At 42.4% G+C, this 22,894-nt stretch overlaps 1 protein-coding gene across 2 annotated transcripts in view; it reads right to left on the bottom strand.

Moving 5' to 3' along the window:
• The window catches only part of Dym (dymeclin), a 303,216-nt gene that overhangs the window by 94,597 nt on the left and 185,725 nt on the right, over window positions 1-22,894 (bottom strand). For both annotated transcript variants that reach the window (XM_059246037.1, XM_059246038.1), the window contains exon 14: window positions 7,144-7,246. In XM_059246037.1, coding sequence (XP_059102020.1) covers window positions 7,144-7,246 — 103 coding nt within the window. The remainder of the gene's footprint in view (window positions 1-7,143; window positions 7,247-22,894) is intronic.

Raw genomic sequence — 22,894 nt, 5'->3', positions numbered from 1 at the left:
GCAATAGAAACCCTAACTAAGATACATGCTAATGTGGAAGAGGGGAAGATGAGGCCTCTACCATAGACCAAGAACTACAGGCAACTAAGGAATGCTGAGAAAAGGAGAAACAGTCTTCCCCAGGGAAGAGCACACCAATTGGTCAGCCCTGAAAACATATACATACAAGTGACACTACATAAACTGAGCAGGTTACATTTATATATTTAAGATCTCTCTCTCTCTCTCTCTCTCTCTCTCTCTCTCTCTCTCTCTCTCTCTCTCTCTCTTTCTCTCTCTCTCACACACACACACACACACACACACACGTGCATGCACATGCACACAGACACATGTAACAGTAACAAAGAGAAAGAGGCTATGAAATTGAAAGAGAGGAAGGGGGTGGAGTACATGGTAGGGGCCACAGGGAAGAAAAGAAAGAGAAGAATGATACAATTATGATTTCAAAAATGGCTTCATTGAGGTGTTGTTCACATACCATATACATCACCAATTTAAAGTGTGTGATTCAGTGCTTTCGGTATATTCAAAGACTCATGTAGCCACCTCGACTCCATTTGAAAGCATTTTCATTATCCCCAAAACACAAACCCAGTGTCCACCAGCAGTTCCATCCCATTCTGCCTCACATCCCTGGAACCAGGCACCTACTGTCTGCTTTACCAGGGTCTGCTTATTCTGGACATTTGAATGAGTGGGACCGTAGAGTCTGTGATCCCGTTTCTGTCTTCTTTTCCTTAGCATAATGTTTTCTTCTGTACTGAGGAACACATATCTTCCCCTCCTTTCCTTGATGACTAACACTACATTTTATTTAGTCCCTTACAGGCTGACGAATATTAAGACTGCATTCATTTTGATGGTTATGAAATGGTTGAACATTCACATTTTGAGGTGGATATATGTGTTCAATTTACTTGTATCTCACTAGGCATATAATTGCTGGCTGTTATGTAACTGAATTTCCACAAGAATTGTAGCCTTTTTCACATTTCCATAAGCAGTCTGTGAGAGTTCTCATTTCTTCACATGCTTGCTAACACTTATTATCTGCCTTTTGGATTCCAGTCATCCTTGCAGATGAGAAGAGGTCTCTCGCTACGATTCTGATTCACATTTCCCTAACGACTGGAGACATCCAACAGCTTCTTTTTTTACCACCTCCACTACTAACTACCCTTTTGGAGAAATGTCTATACAGATCCTTTTTCACTTAAAACTACAACACAAGTTCACTGCTAACTTGCATCACACACTAACAAGGAGCCCAACTGCCCTTCATAAAATGATCCTGGGATCTAAGCAATGCCACCCTCTGAGGTGTTGCAATCTCCCACTGGGTTCCCCATTTCTAGCTAGCAGATGAAGAGGGAAGAGAAGGGTGGAGGACTGTGTAAAGAAACAGCACTTTCTATGCGTCCTATACTGTAGCTAGTCTTACAGCTCAGTTCTAGAAGCAAGGGAGTTGGAAAATGTTACTTTGCTGTCTACTGGGGAGAAGAGATGGGTACTGGTAAGTACTCTGCCAGTCTGCATCACCCAAAGCAATCAGGAAATGTAGCTGAATGACTGGAAGCCTGCCAACAGGACCTAGCCTTTGCTCTCGATGGTCACTCGGGCTTGGCTCCTTCTGGGTCTGTAGGGCAACATGAGCGTCTGGTCAAGCAATCACAAGGTCAAGGAGAACTCCGAGAAGCAGAGTCCTGTTCTTTGGCATCAAGTAACTACTCATGTTCCCACAGAGACAGCAAGACCCTCTTGGTCTTGCTGCTCACCTGTGGCTGGTGAATGGTAGTTCAATTAGGGCTAGATCCGGATCCTAAGCTACATCCTGGCTTCCTCTAGCCACAAGCTCTCCCTGACACTGTCAGGCACAGAGACAGCTTCATTCTCTAACACCCACAGGCCCAGAATCGCCCTCACACTGACAGCAGGCCTTCTTAAGTACTTCTGTATCTCCTGAGGCACACCACTCAGCTAACAAATGTCCCATTTGCCCTGTTTTAAATTGTCTTGTTTATATTTTTACTATTGAATTGTAGGCTTTTTCACATAGTCTAGATACAGGATTTGAAAATATTTTCTCCCATTCTGTGGGCTGGTGGGTTATCTTTTCACTCTTCAGTTTGTTTTTTAACAAGGTCTCTTTAGATAGGTCCAACTCTCCTGGAACTCACTATGTAGACCAGGTTGGCATCAAACTCACAGAAATCTGCTTCCCTCTGCCTCCTTAGTGCTACCTTTGTTTTTATTTTTCTGGAGACAGGGTCTCAGGCCCAGGTTGGCCCTGCCCATGATAACCTTGAACTTTGCATCCTCCTGCCTCTCTCCACCTTCCAAGTGTTGGGATTCCAGAGTGCACAATCACACCTGGGTTATATGATACGATAGAATGAATCCAAGGCCTTAGGAATCCTAGATAAGCATTCTACCCAAAGTTTTAAATGTTGAGGAAGTCCAATATATCTATTTTTCTTTTGTTCTTTGTGCTTTTGGTATATCTAAGAAATTTTTGCTTGATCCAAACTCCTGACGATTTACTTACATTTCCTCTAAATACTCGGCTGTTATGGTTAGGTCTACAGCATATTCTTGGTTACCTGCTGTGTACCGCACCAAAGGCCTGATGTATGATTTTTGAGCACCTGCATAAGGTGAACACCGCCACACCCAAAGTACCCAGTGACGAGTACACTGTTCTTTTTTACTTGTAAGCCACTGTTTAAAGGGAGAAACTACCGGAATGTTTTCTCACCTAAAATCTCTTCTTTGAAAAGTATTCCCCAAGGAGGCCATGGTGCTGCTGGCCTGTAATCCCAGCACTTGTGGGTGGAGGGCCAGAGGATCACATGTTTGAACCCGGTCTGGGTTATGCTGTGAGTTCTAAGGCCAGACTGGGATACATAGCAAGACTCTGTCTAAAAAGTCAAATCAAAATACAACAAGGCAATAGTATCTACTTCAAGTATCAACTCCCTTCAGATGGGGCTGCCACAACCTCTCCCCTACTTCCAGAATGCTGTCCCCCATCCCCATTTCTTTTCGGACATCCCTTAGGTTTGGTTATAGATTTCTATAAAATACACCATCCATTGAATTTTATTTTACTGGTGCATTTGAAATTCTTTATGTGCAATAGTATGTACTCTTCACTTTAGCCATGCTAACAGAATTCCAAAAGAGAAGACTTGTCAAAGACTAATATATTAGTCCATGTCACTCTCCTTCGAGGAAATACATGTAAAGCCAGTAACCATGAACATGTTTCTAAAGTGAAACACCAAAAAGGAACTGCTTTAAAAATGACAAATATACTTTCATTGTTTTTGGCTACACCAGTATGACCAAGACAACTGTTCCACGGTGTGTGAATGGTACATTCTCTATCTAGCCCCAGTGCAAAAGAACAAACACTAACAAGAAACGTTAAAGACAGAACAACACAGGAAGACCTCAGAGTTGTTTTCTTAGTAGAGGAATCAGGTCAGAATACTCCTACTATATTCCTGCAAATACTGAATGTTTAAAAGCAGACACAATCACATAAACAAGTTCAAAAGACCATTGCTGAGCACGATCCACTCAAAGGGCCAGGCAGTCTATTCAATGGCGAAGCAGCTTGGGGTTCCGTGTGGAACAGTATTGATAAGCAAGTGTGACTTCATGAAAACAAATTTCAGGAATATAGCTTTGATTCTTAGCAAGCTAAAAACCAAGATATCCAGGAATAAAATCAGACAAGGAGAAGCTCAACGTTTTATTTGTTTTGAAGTAAAAAGAAAAAAGGCTACAACTTCCTCAAGAATCAAAGTAAAAACTAACATACAGATCATGTAGTAATTAGTGAAGAAATTGAATAAGCAAGTATAGCTCATGTTCATCACATATTAAAAAACGAATCCTTACCTAGACAATGATCAAACATTCTCATTCCACACCACACAGATACAGTGGGTTCTAAGACTTTCAACTCAGGACCTCTCCAGCCAATAGCAGTTTGCAGAGTTGGGCTTTACCCTTATCAGTTAATATGCATAGGGCAAGGGATGCAGCTCAGCTGGTAGACATCCTGGGCTCATGCTTGGAATCCCAGCACTCCAGAAGTGGAAGCAAGAGGGTGCAGTGCCTGGGAAGCCCATCATCACCCCAACCTCCAAAGCTATTTTTTTTTCAGCCTAGATAATAATTTCTGTGCCTATAAACCAGGCGGTGGTGGCACATGCCTTTAATCCCAGCACTAGGGAGGCAGAGCCAGGCGGATCTCTGTGAGTTCGAGGCCAGCCTGGGCTACCAAGTGAGTTCCAGGAAAGGAGCAAAGCTACACAGAGAAAACCTGTCTCGAAAAACCAATAAATAAATAAATAAATAAATAAATAAATAAATAAATAAATAAATAAATAAAATAAAGTGCATTCAATTGTGTGGGCAGAGAAATAATTACAGCATAAAACAATGTGTATTTAATTGGAGAATGTGAGTGTGTGTATATAATACAATCACACACTTCAATGGTTCTCAAAGATTTTGGTCTCAAGGGACGTCTTTACACTTTCTAACAACCAGATGCTCTGAGAGAGCTGTTTTCACATCGATTATATACATTGGGATTTACCACAGGATAATTTAAAACCAAGGAACATTTGAGACATAAGAATATTGAAGTGCTTGTTCTTTTAGCTGTCACTCATCAAGCAGCCTCTGGACAGAATTCATGTTCTGTATGACAGACAAAGTAAGACAGGACTCCAAGGAGCATGAGACTCATACCCGCATCTTTGATTGGCCCTGCGCTGAGCTGCTACTGCGTCTGCTCAGCTGACTGTCCCGCCCCATCCTTCCCCTAAGGACCGCCACTGGGGGCCTTCTAACTTCTACCTGTGTTTACTTACTACCCGAGGGAGACGACAGATTCAGTCTCACAAAAGATCCAAAAGCTCTCTGAAAGAGCGATGCCAACATACTTTCTGTGGTTCTGTCCAGAACAAAAGTAAGGGTTTTCTTACTTCAAACAGTTGCTCGGGTGATTGATGGAGCTAAGGAAATGGCCTCTGTGACACTGACAGAATCAATAATTTGAAAAACATGATAGTTTAAAAGCAACTACAACTTATTTGCCATCACTTTCTGAACTATCCAGGCTCTGTTCACATGACTAAATTGTCTGAATGGTACCGTATGGTTTTTAAAAGCCGTTCAAAGCTCCTCTGTCCTTTCACTCACTGAATTCAATTGTGAAAGCCTCACATAGAGACACATCCACGCCAGCACGGAGCATTAGCTGCTCTCCCTGCCACCTCCATTGCCCCCAGGGTGCACTCCGCTGAGGACTAGAGAACAGTTTTTGTATTAGTTTCTCTTAAGCAGCCAGGGCAGTTTCCTCATTATCTAAACCTTGACGGAAGGGTTTCCCACGAGGTGTTTAGACAAACACGGTTGTACTAAAACACCAACACTAATATTTTTGTAACTTGCAATGTGCTTTTTATGTTGTTACTCAACTGACTTGTGAATTATACAGTGTAATGAGTATAAACATTTTCTTAATAAACTCAGAAAGCTCTGTGTAGACCCCGAGTGTTCTATGTGTTACAGACGGAGGGGAAACACAGGCTTAGTTTGGAGCACTTATTAAATCTGCTAATGTGGTGTCTCCAGTCTGGTGCAGAAGGCACACACCTGGGATTCGGGGGCTGCGGAGGCCCTTTCCTTCTCCTCTTCCAGCCTGACGAACAAGCCTTCTAGGCTAGTCCAGAACACAGAATCCTGTGGCTGTTGCCAAGGATACTGAACAGGTTAAAATTCTGAGGACTATAAAAAAGGGGAGCACATCCATTTCCTAGCTAACAATTAATTTAAAAGGAAACGACAAGGAGATTGGTTTCAAATGTGCACGTCACTTACGCACAGTGCCTCGCAAGCGGAATGACCAATAAAACGCTGAGGTATCATGAGAGAACACCTTGCAGTGCTTATTTTTAAGGTTACACTTTTTAAAAATAGTTTTATTTTGTTCATTATCCCTGTGTGTGTGTGTAAGCACACCACAGTGTGTGCATGGAGGTCAGGGGACAGTTTTGTGGAATTACGTCTCTCCTTCCACTTTTACTGGGTTCTGGGGATTGAACTCAGGTCATCACACTTGCGCAGCAAACTCTTTACCTGCTGAGTCATGTTGCAGGCCCACTAAAAAAAACTGTTTTCTTGAATCACCTTTTGGATCCCTGGCACAGAGTGATTCAGCTGCAGTCACCCCTGTTCCATGAGCTCTGACCAGGGAGGGTGTGAGACAGTCTCATGTGTTCAGTGTTAATGCAAGGGACACAGTGACAGGTCCCACGTGAGATTTCCCCAGTGACTCTAGGGAGCAGAGGCTTCAGATGTACTGAAGTTTATGGATGAAGAAACCTGCTAAATAGTGACTAAAAACTGTGAAGTTCAATATAGAATTCAAATATATATCACAAATTTGTTCTACCATTACACGGTCACATGCATGACTGACAAGTGTAATTAAGCCAGGTGGTTGGTGGTGCACACCTTTAATCTCAGTACTCGGGAGACAGAGCCAGGTGGATCTCTGCGAGTTCGAGGCCAGCCTGGGCTACAGAGCGAGATCCAGGACAGGCACCAAAACTACACAGAGAAACCCTGTCTCAAAAAAAAACAAAAACAACAAACAACAACAACAAAAACCAAAAAAACAAGACAAGTATCATTAAATATGACCATTTACTCTCAGAAATATCAATTTTATAGGTTTGTGATTAATGGAAAATATTATTAGGGGGACTTCAAGACTATGTACATTCAACACATTTTATGGAATAAATGACAAGCTCTTTCTTTGTTAATTTATTTTGAGGTAGGGACTCTTTACAAAGCTCTGGGTGTTTCCTTCTGTTATGGTGTAACTGGCTTGAGAGTTTTTTGCTTGTTTGTTTATTTGTTTTGACTCAACTAGTAGGATTCTTGATTATTAACACTCATTGATGGGGCTGTTTTTCTTCAACTATTTCATAAGAACCATGAAAACCTGTTAAGGTTTCTAAGAGCACAGTTAGACTTTGAGAGGAGAGAAGCTCTGTTTTTCCTAACTCTAAATACAGAGAAAGTTTTGACGATGATAAGGTAGCTACTTACATAATCTGGGAGAGGAACATCACTGGAACTCAGGGAACCTCTCAAGGACTGGGTGGCTTGTTCCAGAACTTTGTTGTGTTTTTTAGACAGCAAAGAAAACAAACTGAAAAACAAAGGAAAACCCAATTACATTAAGAAAACTAAAGGTCTAATATGGGATTATATAGTCCCATAGCATGTTAGCTATTCTGAAATCTGTTTTGAAGTAATTTCAGGAACAAAATAGGTTTATTGAGTGGACTGCAAAGGCAACTGGGTAGGCAGTGACTGAGTACGGCCAGAAGCACATAAATAATGCTTCTCATGCCTGTGTTAACAGCAGGATCAATAGCACTATCCACTTAACACAATGGAGTAAGGGGGGGTTTAAATAATAAGGGTCTCACTGAAAAAGTTTCACAGGTTAAAACTTTGTCTTAAACACAGGAAGAAATCTAAAAAGATCACTACAGTGAGAAAACAGGACAGAGATAAGAAAACTGGGATGCAAACTGGACTAGCGGTGACAGTCTCCATGTAATCCACTCTAAGTCACCTGGGCCCATGGATCTTGGTTGTTTACTCTTTCAAGTAAGTATGCTGGCTTAGTCTGCTTCTCTGGTGTACAGGACCACAGACACATAAGATGCCATTTCTCAAGAAGAGTGATTTTAAGCATACATTTAATGAGATTTCTACTTCTGGTCATGATGGGTTAACTGGTACCAGATGAACTTTCCTAAAGTAATCAATGAAAACTTAGAGGAAATATATAAAACAACTGTTTTAGATGAATCAAAACAATAGGATCATAACTGCTAAAACAAGAGAGACATGAGACCCCAACAATGGTGAGTTTCTGTCACTTGAACTTGCAGAATATGAGGTGGGAGGAAACTGCAAGAAATGTCTAGAAATCCGAATGTCCGGAAATGTATACGCTGTATCAGTGAGAACAAGATCCCATAAGATGTACAGTGAATTGCTTAGGGCCCATATAATAAACAGATTTTGGAACTGATAATAGGTTGAAGAACCAGCCATCGGATAAAACTTGTCTCAAGAGCATTAAGGTGAGTTCTCAAATGGTCACTTTAGAACAGGAATATTTCAGAATATGGATTACTGTGGTCTAAAAGGCATCATAATAAAGCTATAACAGCTGGGCGGTGGTGGCGCACGCCTTTAATTCCAGCACTTGGGAGGCAGAGGCAGGCGGATCTCTGTGAGTTCAAGGCCAGCCTGGTCTACAGGGGGAGATCCAGGAAAGGCGCAAAGCTACAGAGAAAAACCCTGTCTTGAAAAAAAACCAAAAATAAATAAATAAATAAAATAAAACGGTGATTTACATTAAATGTAAGTGGACTAAACACTCCAATTAAATGGCAGGGTTTTTTTTAGACTGGATAGACTATCAAGACCCAACCATGTGCTCTTTAAAAGAAACATTGATAAATCTAAAGACAGATATGAGTTCATAATTATCAGAAAGCTGGGATGGCCATGTTAACTACAGACACAGTAGGCTGAATGATAAGTACTATTATTTGAGATAAGTAGAAAGATTTTATCATGATAAAAGCCAATTCATATATAGGAATATATAGGAAGATAGCCACAAATATGTATTTTATGCATACACATAAATATGTCCTAATAGTAAATATATATAGTCATATATTCTATAGCAAATGCATTGTATCTAATCAATAAGGAAGGACTCTATGGTTAGATGGAAACTTAATAATAAAGGTGATTCTAGTTCTATATACTTCCCATCTAAACTCCAGGTGTGATCTGTAGCATTTTTTTAAAATGCTAAAACTATGATTTTAGTATTTCTTAGTGATGGTCTTTTAAAGAGAACATTGACTTGAATATCAACTTTGGAAAGGCGCTAATTATTTCAGATGCATCAAGCGAGATAATTCAAGAAGTTGAGGCCACTAAATATTCTTTCTGGATTAGAGTGCGTTTTTGTCTATTTTTTCTTTGCTTTTTGTTTTTTGCAATACTGGGGATTGACCCAAAAATCCACATATATTGGACGGATACTCTACCACTAAGCTACAGCCCCAAACCACTTTGCACGTTTTAAATTTCCCTCCCTATGGTCTGCAGTGCTGGACATTAACCCCAAAGACTTATGCATGTTAGGCAATTATTCCACCACAGGGATGTACTCCTAGCTTTAAATTCTAACTAACATCCCTGGCTTTTTAATGTGGGTTCTGGCATGAGACTCAGGTTCCTGACCTTGCAAGGCAAGTACATCACTGACTGAAACAACTTCCCATCCCCAGGGATGCTGAGACTACAAGAAGTTTGAGGTCAGTTCTATCATAGGACGTGGCACAACTCAGAGGCATAAACTGGATGCTCCAAAAGGGAACAACCATAGAAAGGTCTTAGAGGTGACCTTGGTGCAAGAAGAGGGGCCAAGAGGAACAAAGCATGTCTCTTGTTGATGTTGCAGAGTGGGGATGCAGGGCTGCTCTTTCAGTTCACAAAACCAGGGACATTGAGATTCACATCTCCTTCTTTCTTTCAGTGGAAAAATCACTTGAAACTGTTTTCTTTGGAAAAGATAGGCCAGTTTGTTTGTTTACCTTATAAAAGAACACTAGCAGTCTGTATCCCTTGTTAGGAGACCAAACAAGCGAACGAGCTGCAATCCCAACCTAAGGTGCTTCATTTGAGCACGAGGGAGGATCTGCTGATTAAGGGCAGCAAGTCTGAAGCACACTTCCCCAAGAAGCTGTGGTCTGGTTTCCAGCTTGAAAAAAGTGTGCGCAAGAACAGCTAACGTGAGGTCTCTTCCAGCTCTCTATCATGAATGAGACACAGAATTCACACTTACTCTAAGTTGTTATTCTCATACAACTTAATAGGCTTTCCTCTCACACTTTATAGCTACTGCTTGCAAAATCTTGTGTGTGCTTTTTTAAAAATTCTAATTTTGGCTTTCATTTAGCATTTTTAAGGCAAAATGACCTAAATTTGTATGAGAATGACTTGCAAATTGCAGAGTGAGAAAAGTAACTTCTGCTTAAGCTCTGCATTCCAAGTACTCAGCACTGGCTTAGTGCTAGTTAAAGATGCAGGACGGCTACATGCACAGAGAAAGCTCATTGCAAATGGAAGCAAAGCTGATCCTCAGGGTGATTAGTATTCAGTCAGAGGTGCACAACTCCGAAAATACCCTTTAAAGTCAGAGAAAGATCAGCCTTCCTTTAAGTACAACAATATCCATTATAAACCAGCCACTTGGTGAAAAAGGAAAACAATGAAAACACGGATCTAGAAGAACATGGGTAAGCAAGCTGGAATACCGACACCATGAGACTCTTGGCAGCAACTTAAACCATCTAAAGCTACAGGTATTAATATGGACAAACCTCAAAACATGGCTAAGCTAAAATAAAAAGTGTTATTATTAATTCTTTAAAGTGTAGAATAATATATATTTTACAAAGAAAATGTGAATAATATGAAACATATAATGAATGACAGACCTTTCATATAGGACAGTTTTATGAGGGGAGAAGAAAATGAGCCCAGTGAGAAAGGAATAGTCAGGGGACTCGATGCTCTTGGTTTCTCTCTCTCTCATGCACACACACAAACATACGCACCCCCATCACATCACACACGTTCTTCTGGTAACACCGGATACATACAGAGGGGACTGCTATACGCTCTTTGGGAGGAGGAGGCGGAGGAGGAGGCTGGAACACTATACACTTAGAGTCTGATAAGAAAGACCACGCTATCCCGAGGAGATCAGAAGCCCTGCCAGGAGACTGTGCTGCACAAGAGGAGGCAGCATGTAAATACAACTGTGTGGTCAGTCCAAACTGGGACATGCTGAGAAGATCACAAGCTGGCACCAATGCTGCAGAGGGTGCACAGATGGCAGCCGAGGAGCCCAGAATGAAGGCACTTTGAAGACAAAATGAAGGGACGTTCACGGCACAGCAAACACCCCGCCCTTTGTTCACTACAGTCAAGAAGCTGGTGCAAAATGCCCAAGGAGCTCCGGTCTAATGGGGTGAGTTCTGAAGCAGAGCACACTCTGCCAGGGTGCTCCGGGGGCACAGGGGTAGTCAGGCTTGGCTTGGCCTTACGTTTAGGAGTTTGCTAACTGCAACAGTAAAGGAGGATGAGGAGCCACCTGGAAAGGTGAAATTGTATATGGAAGGCGTGTGGAGAGATGGTACAGCCACAGGAGACTGGAGAAAATCCATGGGAGTGAGAGGGGCAAGAGAAGAAGCTAGCAAGGGCAAGAGTAAGTGCGAACAGCAGCCACTGCCTGCCGCCTTCTTGGAGGGCAGGAGTGTCACGGGGTGCAAGTGAGGCTCCTGCACCTGATGGAGAACGGGAAAGCACATCTGGGGTGGCGCCTGAGGTGCCTTGAGTAACAACTAAGAGTTGGCCAGCAAGCCAGGCAACAGCGTGGCAACTAGACAAAGACAGGAATCCAAGTGGGAGGCAGCACGGCCCACTCACGGGAAGTGCGGGGTGCACGGCAACCTAGCAGTTCCCACAGCACCTCTTGTTACTGAACACAGACCTTGGATCTCACCCTGAGAGCCAGAGATGTCATGACAGCAGCACATCAGTAAGAGAAAGAGACAGAGCCAAGCACTGTGGCTGGCAGTCAGCGAGTAGAGTGTGTGTGTGTGTGTGTGTGTGTGTGTGTGTGTGTGTGTGTGTGTTAATAGCTCTTCCTTATGAACCTTGGTCCACAGTGGGTTGCCTATACTCTTGCCCTTTATGGTGGCCGTAGTGTCCCCACCACGGAATCCCAGAATACAGAAGAAATATCTGAAAAGCACTGACTGACCAAGGGGGAATCATTAACCACACTCACTTTAGAGAGATTCCTCTTCAATGGAGGGAGTAGACAAGAGAATAGATGTAGAAACAGACAACCCTGAGGAGACAGTCACCTTCTTCAGAGGGAGCCTTGAGTGGAACCTGACAGGAGCCATTGGGAAGCACAAGGCAGAGCAGAGAGTCAAAGAGGGGACTCAGGTAACGGGCTACACAGAAAGCCCGGGCTGATGGGCAGGTAACTGCACAGGGAGACGTGGGAAGACAAAGCAGTTAGCAACAGCGGCAGCCCTGATGTGTGCAGTACATGCCCTGCACCGGCACCAGCCATCACACAATCCGGGAGCTGGGCATTACTGTGATCCTTGTCCCCTCCCTCCTCCCTTTTAAAGGGAGGACAGACAGACTGAAGCAAGGGTAGGTTACATCATCTCCCTAGGCACCTAGCAACTAAGTGGCCAAGTCAGGAGTCAAATGCAGGCACGCTGGCTCCTGAATCTGTATGCCCAATGATTACCAATTCTGCCGGGAACATCCCCCTGCCCCGCCCCCACCAGGCTGCTCAGGAAGAGCTGGGGAGACAAACAACCAGAGGGTAATGTTTGGGAGACAGTGAGGGGACTTGGGGGGGAGGTACCTAAACCAGGTGCAATCACGGAAGTGAACGTGGTCACCCAAGTATACTGTGGAGTCTAAGCAATGGCATGTAGGACAGAGCTTGGGGAACAACTAAGACTAACCCATAAGCAAGCAAAGGGAGCCAGTGATGTCACCTAGTGACAAGGCAGGAACCTGGGAAAGTCACTTCAAGGAAGAGAAAGAGTGTCCAACGGTTAAGAAATGCAACAAAGACTCTGGATTTGGTATGAGGAAACAAACCAGCTGTGGCCTTTCCACTTCTAGAGGGAATGAGAGGCAGGAACTGGGTGGCAGAGGTTTGGGCCTAAGGCGTACCAGTAGCAGCCTTCCCACCCCTCTGGGAAAGGCGTCTCTCGCTCCCTGCCTCTGACAAGTACTCCTCCTCTGCTCACTTGGACCATCTGCTTTTCCGTTCTATCTCACTTTCATACAGCTCCATGAAGAAATGACCTATGTATACAACACAATGAGTCTTGAAAAATGTAACCATTCACATAACCCACCATTATAATCAAGATGGAGAACATTCCTATTTCTCTAGAAGGTTCTCTCAGGCCTTTCACAATTAGTAATGCACTCCACTTCCCTCCAGGAACTACTGAAACACCCTTTTGCCTTTTCTAGAATCTAACACAAATACATCAGACCACACGCACGCACGCTCTGGGTCTGCCTCTCTGACTCAGCACAATGCTTTTCAGGTTGCTCCATGGTTTTTGCATCCATAATTCATCCCTTTGTAATGCTCAGTAGCTTCCCCTTATGCGGGTACACCTCAAGTTTTCTATTTGCTTCCAGGGTTGGGCTACTAGAAACAAGGCTACTGTACTTTCGCTGAACACTGATTCTCCTATCTCCTGAGTAGATACCTAGAGGGACTGCTGGGTTGTCTGGCATTTGCCTAACTCTATGCCGAGCTGCCAACTGTTCGGCCTTCCTCAGCACATTGCTTGGTATTTCAGTCTTTTTAATTTTGTTGTTCTAGGGGGTGAAGAACATTTTCCCTGTAAGGAGTTTTCTTGGGCTTGTATGTATGTTTCCTTAAAGTAGTTACACAATCTGCCCCTAAACAATGAGTTGCTTTTCTTTTTAAGTTGTAAGAGGTTTATTTTTTTTATATATATACTTTGGGTATAAATCCTTTATTAGACATGTAACCTATATTATACACACAACAACAACAAAACAAAAAAACAAAAACAAAAAAACAAAAAAAACAAAAAACATATATAAATATGTAACTCTGGCTGTCCTGGAACTCACTATGTAGACCAGGCTGGCATCGAACTCACAGAGATATCTGCTTGCCTCTTCCTCCCAAGTGTTGGAATACACTATCACAACTGACTTAATTTTAAAATCTGATCAAGTGTGATGGATTTGCTAAACTCTAATAGAATGGTTTGTATTTTTTGTGTCTTGTCTTAAAAAAAAAATCAAAAACCAAAATCAAAACAAATAAAAAAAAATCTCTCTAATCCCCAAATCTAAGCTTTTCTTCTATGGTTTCTCCATCAAGTTTCATAGTTCAAATTCTTGTGTTTAAGTCTATGATCCATTTGCACTAATGTGTGTGGCATGAGGCAAGAGCCAAGGTCTGTTTGTTTTGCAGGGTGGAGGAGAATATGGGTATTTAATTGCTGCGGCACGAAAAGGCTATCTTCCCTAGAAGTATCTCCTCACCCTTGCTGAAACGTCACTGACTACAGACACACCCATCTCTCTGGACTCCAGCCCACGGCTCTGCAAGCCTGCTGTGCACCACCCCCACCACCACACCACCACCACCACCACACCACCACCACACCACCACCACCACCACCACACCACCACCACCACACCACCACCACCACCACACCACCACCACACCACCACCACCACCACCACCACCACACCACCACCACCACCACACCACCACCACCACACCACCACCACCACCACCACACCACCACCAGCACCACCACACCACCACCACCACCACCACACCACACCACCACACCACCACCACCACCACCACCACACCACCACATCATCTCCACCACCACCCCACCACCACCACCCCACCACCACCACCACCACACCACCACCACCACCACACCACCACCACACCACACCACCACCACCACCACACCACCACCACACCACACCACCACCACACCACCACCACCACCACACCACACCACCACCACCACACCACACCACCACCACCACACCACACCACCACCACCACACCACGCCGTCCTGACTAGCTCCACAGCAAACCTGCAGCCAGGCACAGGGAGCCCTCCCATCTCTGCTTGCTGTGTCAAGATGGCTTCTGGTTATTCTGGTTTCTTTGTTATTTCCTTGCAAACTTTATCATCAACCTCCTGGTTAATGGTAAACAGTCAACAAATGATGAGTAACACTCCAGTACATGTGTTTATGACTTCGGGGTCTTACCATGGCCACAGCTCTGAATTCCTAAGGAAGCAATCACCCTGCCTTTCAACAACAATGTTTTATAGGTCTTGTATGTATACAATAAACACATATGTATCTGTGAATCTAACACAAATACATCAGACCACACGCACGCACGCTCTGGGTCTGCCTCTCTGACTCAGCACAATGCTTTTCAGGTTGCTCCATGGTTTTTGCATCCATAATTCATCCCTTTGTAATGCTCAGTAGCTTCCCCTTATGCGGGTACACCTCAAGTTTTCTTCTCTGTAACTTGCTTGCTGAGGTCATCAGGTGGGCTGCAAACTCCTAAGCTCAATCAATCTCCCCACAGAGGAAGTTCAGGTGTGTGCCACTGCATCCAGCTATTATGGCCTTGCTTGCCTCACTGATTAAGTCTAGTACACTTTTTGTAGATTCACTAGAACTTTTTAAAAGTTTAATTTTTTATTTCATATTTATGAGTGTTTTTCCTGCATGTATGCTAAGTGCACCACATACATACAGTGTCTGCAGAAGCCAAAGAGGACAATGGATCCTAGAACTGGAATTGTGAGCTGCCATGTGGCTGCTGGGGATGATACCTGGGTCCTCTGTGAGAGCAGCTAGTGTTTTTCACCATCGAGACATCTCTCCGGCCCCTCATTAGGACTGTAAAAACATGTCCAATGCCAATAATAAACGAGTAAATAGAATTAAAAGACAGTTTCACATTTAAAATTCACAACTTTCTCTTGACAGTACTCTGGATAGAAAAATGCTGAATGAATGTGACAACAGACATTCTCTTTTTCAAAAAAGCATCTAGGAACTGCATAAAATAATGGGTCTTATGGTACACAGATATCACCCTCATATAACCCTTTGTGGCCTCCCTCTTGTTCCCAATGGTCTCCTTCCTTTCCCCAAATACTCCCCATTCTATTTTCATGTCTTCTTTTTTTAAATCTAGAGTCTGCATCTGGTTTGTTTTATTTAACATTATGATTTCTAATTGGATCTGCTTCCTTGCAAATGACATGAGCTCATTCTTCTTTGGAGCTGAATAACACTTTATTGTGTGTAGAAATGCATTGTACTCGTATCCATTCGTTTGTGATGAATACTTAGGCTGATATAGTCCTGTAACAACCAGATGCCGTTGGTTATATACTCGGGAGTAGAGGAGCTGGATAATCTGGTGGTTCTATTGGTAGTTTTTGTTTGTTTGTTTGTTTGTTTTTGTTTTTCGAGACAGGGTTTCTCTATGTAGCTTTGCATCTTTCCTGGATCTCACTCACAAAGATCTGCCTGCCTCTGCCTCCCAAGTGCTGGGATTAAAGGCATGTGCCACCACCGCCCGGCTTATTGGTAGTTTTTGTTTTGTTTTGTTTTGTTGTTGAGGCATGTCCACACTGACTTCCATAGTGGGTGGACTAATTTTCATTTCTACCAACAGTGAATACGGGTTCCTTTCCCCTGGTGTTCTTTCCAGAATTTGTTATTTGTCTTCCTGATTGGGCTGAGGCAGAATCCATGTAGTTTTGATTTGCATTTCCCTGATGGCTAGGATGCTGACCATTTTGTTCACCCGTTCCTTGGCCATTTGTACTTCTTGAGAACCTGTCTGCTTACTTTGTTGCATTTACTGATCGGATGCCCTGGTTTTTCCGTGTTCGCCTTTTCTTTACATATCCTCCCAGCTCTGAAGCCCGTCTGACACCTAAAACCGGCACACACATCCCATTCTGAAGCTGTATCTTCACACTGCTGACCTCTTCCTTTGCTGTGCAGAGGCATCTGAATTTCATGCAATCCCACTTTCAATTATTTGAATTATTTCCTGTGCTACTGGAATCCTTTTTATTTTCATTTGAGCTATTGTGAAAAGGATATTTTCTATTTCTTAGCACTCTGAAAAGATTTTTGCATGTTGTTTGTACCCGGCTACTTGGCTCAAAGTATGTGTCAGATCTCAGAGCTGTGTGGTGATGCCTTTGAGGTCTTTCAAGTATAACATCATGTTGTCAGAACAGATATCCTTAGCACTTTAGAGAGTACAGGGGAAACACCTATCTATTAAATGTGATTTTAATGATAAGATTTTATTTTTCTTTTTTGAGACAAGGTCTCACTATGTAGCCCTGGTTGGCTTGGAGCGTGCTATATAGACCAGTCTGGCCTGGAACTCACAGAGCCTACCTAGCCAGTGCTGAGATCAAAAGTGTGTGCCACCACACCTGGCCCAGCAATACAATTTCCAAAGATGTCCTTTATCAAGCTGAAGAATCCCTTACTTGTGGTGGTATTGTGTTCCCCAAAATATTGTGCACCCTAATAAACTTATCTGGGGTCAGAAAACAGAACAGCAACTAGATATAGAGGCCAGAAAATGGTGGCACACACGCCTTTAATCCTATCACTTGGGAGGCAGAGATCCATCTGGATCTCTGTGAGTTTAAAGCCACAATGGAAACAGCCAGGCATGGTGACTCACGCCTTTAATCCCAAGAAGTGAGGGCAGAAAGCAGAAAGGTATATAAGGCGTGAGGACAAGGAACTAGAGACTGGTTAAGCTTTTAGGCTTTTAGCAGCAGTTCAGCTGAGATTCATTCTGGATGAGGATTCAGAGGCTTCCAGTCTGAAGAAACAGGATCAGCTGAGGAACTGGCAAGGTGAGGTAGCTGTGGCTGGTTATGTCTCTCTGATCATTCAGCGTTCACCCCAATACTTGGCTCTGGGTTTTTTTTGTTGTTGTTAATAAGACTCTTTAAGGCCGGGCGGTGGTGGCACACGCCTTTAATCCCAGCACCCGGGAGGCAGAGGCAGGCGGATCTCTGTGAGTTCGAGGCCAGCCTGGGCTACAGAGTGAGTTCCAGGAAAGGCGCAAAGCTACACAGCAAAACCTTGTCTCGGGAAAAAAAAACCCCAAATAAATAAATAAATAAATAAAAATATAAATAAAAAAATGAAAAAAGGATTATAATGGACATGTAATATTTATGGTCTTAACATATTGACTATTTTTTTATGTACTTTGTTGTAAAAAGGAAGATCCTAGGGTGTTATATATCCATTCATTAGAGGCAAAATTTTTAAAGTTATATTTATGACATCTTAATTATATATATATATATAATCATTACCAAGTTTCTATATTCCATCAGATAATGTGCACTATGGCTAAATTACTAATAAAAGTTAAAACATAATTATAAAAAAAAGACTTTAAGATTCATGCTACACTTACTGCTTTTATCTGAACTTTTTTCCTAATCTAAACTTGTTTTCAATTGTGCCGTTTATTTTTCTGTATTTACTGAGATGATTCAGTCTTCATTTTATGCTAGGCATTTTTTGTGTTTGTTTTCTTTTTTTCAGAGGATGCTAGGATTGAACCAAAGGCCCTGGGCATGCTAAGCAAGTGCTCTATGACTAGAGTTGCATTTCTAGTCTTTGAAGCAGTGGATTGTACTTGATGATTATAAACTGTTGATCAACTTTATATTCTGGATCCTGCTGGTAATCTTTTTATCTGATGATGATGATGATGTGGATAAATAGAACAAAGGTAATTAGCCTCACTGAGAATATACTCTGTGCAAACCTATTTCAAGTTTTCTCTATCTGTTAAATAAATCCAAATATAGCTGTCTGATAAAGGAAGTGTTACTATTACATCCCAAACTGTACACAAACAGACTGAGGCATTACAAAGATACCTGAACAGCAAAGGCAGGGTGGACACTTTAGACATCTGGCAAAATCCTGGGCTTATAGTGATTCTGTCTCCTACCTGGAGAATCATTTTATAATTACAGTGGCTATTGTTTTCTTTTCCTGCATGATTCACTCTTGGATCCTATTTTTAGGAACAATAAGTATTCTCCTGAAAAAAAAAAAAGGCAAGGAAGGCTGTGGGGAGGAGCTTCAGGAGGACCACATCCCTTTTTGTCATGCCAAATTTGAGAAGTCTACCTGTTACTCAAGTAGAGAGTTCAAGAGACAGCTGGGCTGATGAGTCTGGATTCAGGCAGAGATATACACCGGGGAATTGTAAACACACCACCAGAATCTAAAGTCATGGCAACAGATGAGAAAACTCCCAGATAAGAAATAGGTGGGCAGTAACAGAAGTGTATGAGTATATATTCTAGAACTCCAGGGAGGTGGTAGATGAGGAAGGGGGTGGTGGTGTGCAGATCCCAAGTGGAAGTCTGGCTGAACATCTGCATCACCCTGACTACTCAGCCCCAAGACTCCTGCTTGTATTTTGGTAGAAAGAAGGAGATGCTTACTCTTACCAAATGGGTGGACCCAAGAGACTGGCCTTGTGTGTATGCAACAGCCCCACTAAAAAAGAGCACAGCGGAGAGACCTCTGGCTTCACCTGTCTCATGGCTCACAGGATGCAATCAATCCAGTTTACGGATGGGGAAACCAAACAGCATTAAGATGAATGGATCCGCAGAACTGAGGCAGGGCAGGAAGAACCGACGCTGGTTATTCCTAACCAGTGAGGAAAAGTAGATGCAGCCTAATGCAAGTGAGGAGGCCGGTACACAGAGGAGCAACCGAGAACAAAACAGAATTCTTAGAAAATGAAGTCCGCTCTCAGAAATGGCAAACTTGACAGTAGAGTTGGAAATAAATTTGAGAAAGGGGAACAACAAGGAAAAGATAAAGACACAGAAATTGAGCAGGAAAATGATGTCTGAAGAAGTTGTGCACAGATGCTAACCTCTGTTCGCTGTTTACCAGCAGAACAATGGACATCGTTAAATAATTATTTCATGGAAAAGTTCTCAGGACTGAAAACATCAATTTCCATAAATGAAAGAGCCTAGTAAGGAAAAAAAGAAATAAAAACAAATAAAACCCCCATATCATAGCACATGGCTAGAATTTCAAAAACATCAGAAACAAAAAATCCTAAAAACTAAAAGGGAAAGAGAGACATGGGCTTTTGTTTTGTGAGACTAGGTCTCATTACATTGCTTTGCTGGCCTCAAATTTACAGCAATCCTCCTGCCTCTGTCTCTCAAGTGCTGGGATTAGATGCACTGCACACCAAATCCAACTCGCAGTTCATTCATTCTAGTGACGTGTCCTCACTTCCTCCCAGCCCATCTCCCATGCAATATTTACAAAATATAAAGCAAGTATGAGGCCAGCCTGGGTTACACGAGATCCTCTTGTCTATATGTGTATGTGTTTAAAACATATCCTGAAGGATACACTGGAAACCTCCTTTAAGGAGGGCTTAATGTGAGGTATCAAGCATAACTCTGTATCTCTTAGGCTGTGTTTTATGTTTTCAAAAATAAAATACCTGGACAGCAAAATGGCTCACTGGGTACAGGTGCTTGCCACTAAGACTGGCAACTGAGATCAACCACAGAGCCTATGTAAACACACACACACACACACACACACACACACACACACACACACACGCTGACAAAAACCTGAAAAAAGAATGTGGGAGACAGGAATCAGACAGGTCAACAGCCACAGAACAATGAGCGACGCTTTCCAAATGTAGAGAGATGATGATTCTGAGCACGGAACAGGCTCTGCCAGGCCAGCGAGCTGGCTCAGCTGGGAAAGGCACCTGATGACTGAAGGTGAATCCCGGGGATTCACACAGTGGAAAGAGAGAACAGACTTTCTCCAGACTTGTGTGTGTGCATGCATACAACACACACGTACATACATAATAAATAAATGTGAAAATATAAAAATAAAGAATAGGCACTGCCAATTTTTGTATTTTAGAATAAGGTTGAAATGAAGATGTTTTATACAAATTGTTTCAGAAAGGGAAGAACCCCTTCTACTATGTGGCTAGTCCATGGAAGATAATGGTCCTCACAGTGTCAACACTGACTCCTGACCTCCCCTAAGAACAGCACTAAGTGAACGAACGTGCACAGGAGGGGTCTAAGGGGTGCTGTGCTGGCATGGCCGCAGGGCAGTCTGAGACGAGGATGGCACGGCCATGAAGCAACAGAGCTGCGCTTTCGCTGCAGTCTGTTCAAAGAGAGTGCTTCTCCTTTGTCCAGAAGCACCTCCCGCTGCTTCTCGGGGAAATCTGTCTAGTCCAGGGAAGTGGAGGAAAACAATGGTTGCCAAGACAAGGTTCAGACAAGGTCTGTCAGGCAACCAGACAAATCAAAATTGAGAAGGACTAAGGGTGTGTGTGCCGGATGACCGTAGTAAATGTGGGGAAGATGTGAGGACTGAAACATCTTTTAATGAAATAAAGATAATCATCACGTCTATGAAGGTGGAAAAATCCACTTGGTGACACTTGACTCCCATGAGCATGGCGTACAGGGAGAGTGGGACCTCCTAGGCTTCCCCCCACATCTGTGTGACTTGTTAACACACTACTCACAGCTGTTCTTAAGTCACTGCAGAACTGGGTAAGTGGAACACACGTGTTATAAACACCCAAGTTCTTCATGAAGGCTTTCACTACAGAACTTTTGCTGATTCATCTTCTTTTTCTCTTCTATCTTTTGTACTTCAGTAAAAGAAACTACAAAGATATTCCTGCCTTAAAAAATAGAAACAAAAGATCTTAATCTTTTAAAAAAAAATCTTAATTTTAAGGACTTTGAGTTGAAATAAAGTGATAGTTACTGAAACAATTATCTTTGCTAAGAACAGTGATATTAATATAAAGAAGTGCTGCTAGAGCAAACTGTACATTCATTTATATTTCATTGCCTCAGTAACCATAAAGTTGCTTAGAGACACAAAACAATCAGCTTTAAATTCATTTCTCTCTAAGACAAGTGTTAAAATGGTGTGGACAAGTAAGGAAGGCACAGGGGTCAGAGAACAAAATACGAAACCTCAGCACTTCTAGCAGGTGACTCAAAAGCTTGTTGAATGCAAATAGTTCTTGCACTAAAAGTAGGGACAGTGCATGGACGAGAGACGTGTCCATCACAACCACAACTAGACCTGACCCATCGGGATGGGATGTGCATCGTTCCATATTCAGCACCACAGGAGGACCCAGTAACTCCTCTCCTTCAAACACTCTTCGAAAGGGGATATAATAAACAATACCTACTGAGTAACCTTCCCACCCAGCAGCACACCTGGATTGCAGCTGCAGAATTCAGTTCCACTGCTGCCTACACACAACACAGCTCAGCGAGGGGTTCAGACGGCAGATCAGTGTCCAGTACGAACTTCATCCTATAGCCACACACCAAAGTCTCAACACCACAGCACAAGTCACTCACCACACCGCACGGTGAGGTACGTAACTGAACAATGTTTGTGTTTTGATCTGAACTGCTGAGACTCCAGAATTTAATTCCCTAAGTTACAGGGAACTGAAACTCATATAGAGGAGACAGAAGCAAAATGGAATGATGACTAACAATTTTAAAAATAATGTTACATAATTACTATAATTATTACTGGTAAAATTTGTTGAGAAAAATGGGTAAAATTCAAGATCTGTCAATACATGATCTGGTAAGTGTATTACCAAAAACGTGAGTGAGTGAAACAGACTGTGTCATTAACGACAATCACTGTCGACCCTCACAAAGGCATTCCTGTACATTTCGTTCATGTGTTTTTAACTTCAAAGTAATTTGGGAGAAAAATATTTAAGTAGATGCAATGTGAAAAGGGTTTTAAAAGCAAATTTTCCCAATTTTGATTAAATTTTCTGACATGCTTAGCAAGAGTAACTAAATTCAACATTAATAGTCTGATTTAATTCAACAGGGATGATATTTATTTCCAATTTTAACTTATATTTATACCTATTTCATGGGTAGTATACTTTAAAAATGCACATCTCATATAAATTTAACTATAATGAAAGACTTGAAATGTTTTACAA

The sequence above is a fragment of the Peromyscus eremicus genome, chromosome 19 (assembly GCF_949786415.1).
Source record: "Peromyscus eremicus chromosome 19, PerEre_H2_v1, whole genome shotgun sequence".
Classification (NCBI taxonomy): Eukaryota; Metazoa; Chordata; class Mammalia; order Rodentia; family Cricetidae; genus Peromyscus; species Peromyscus eremicus.
This window is presented reverse-complemented; position numbering and strand designations above follow the sequence as displayed.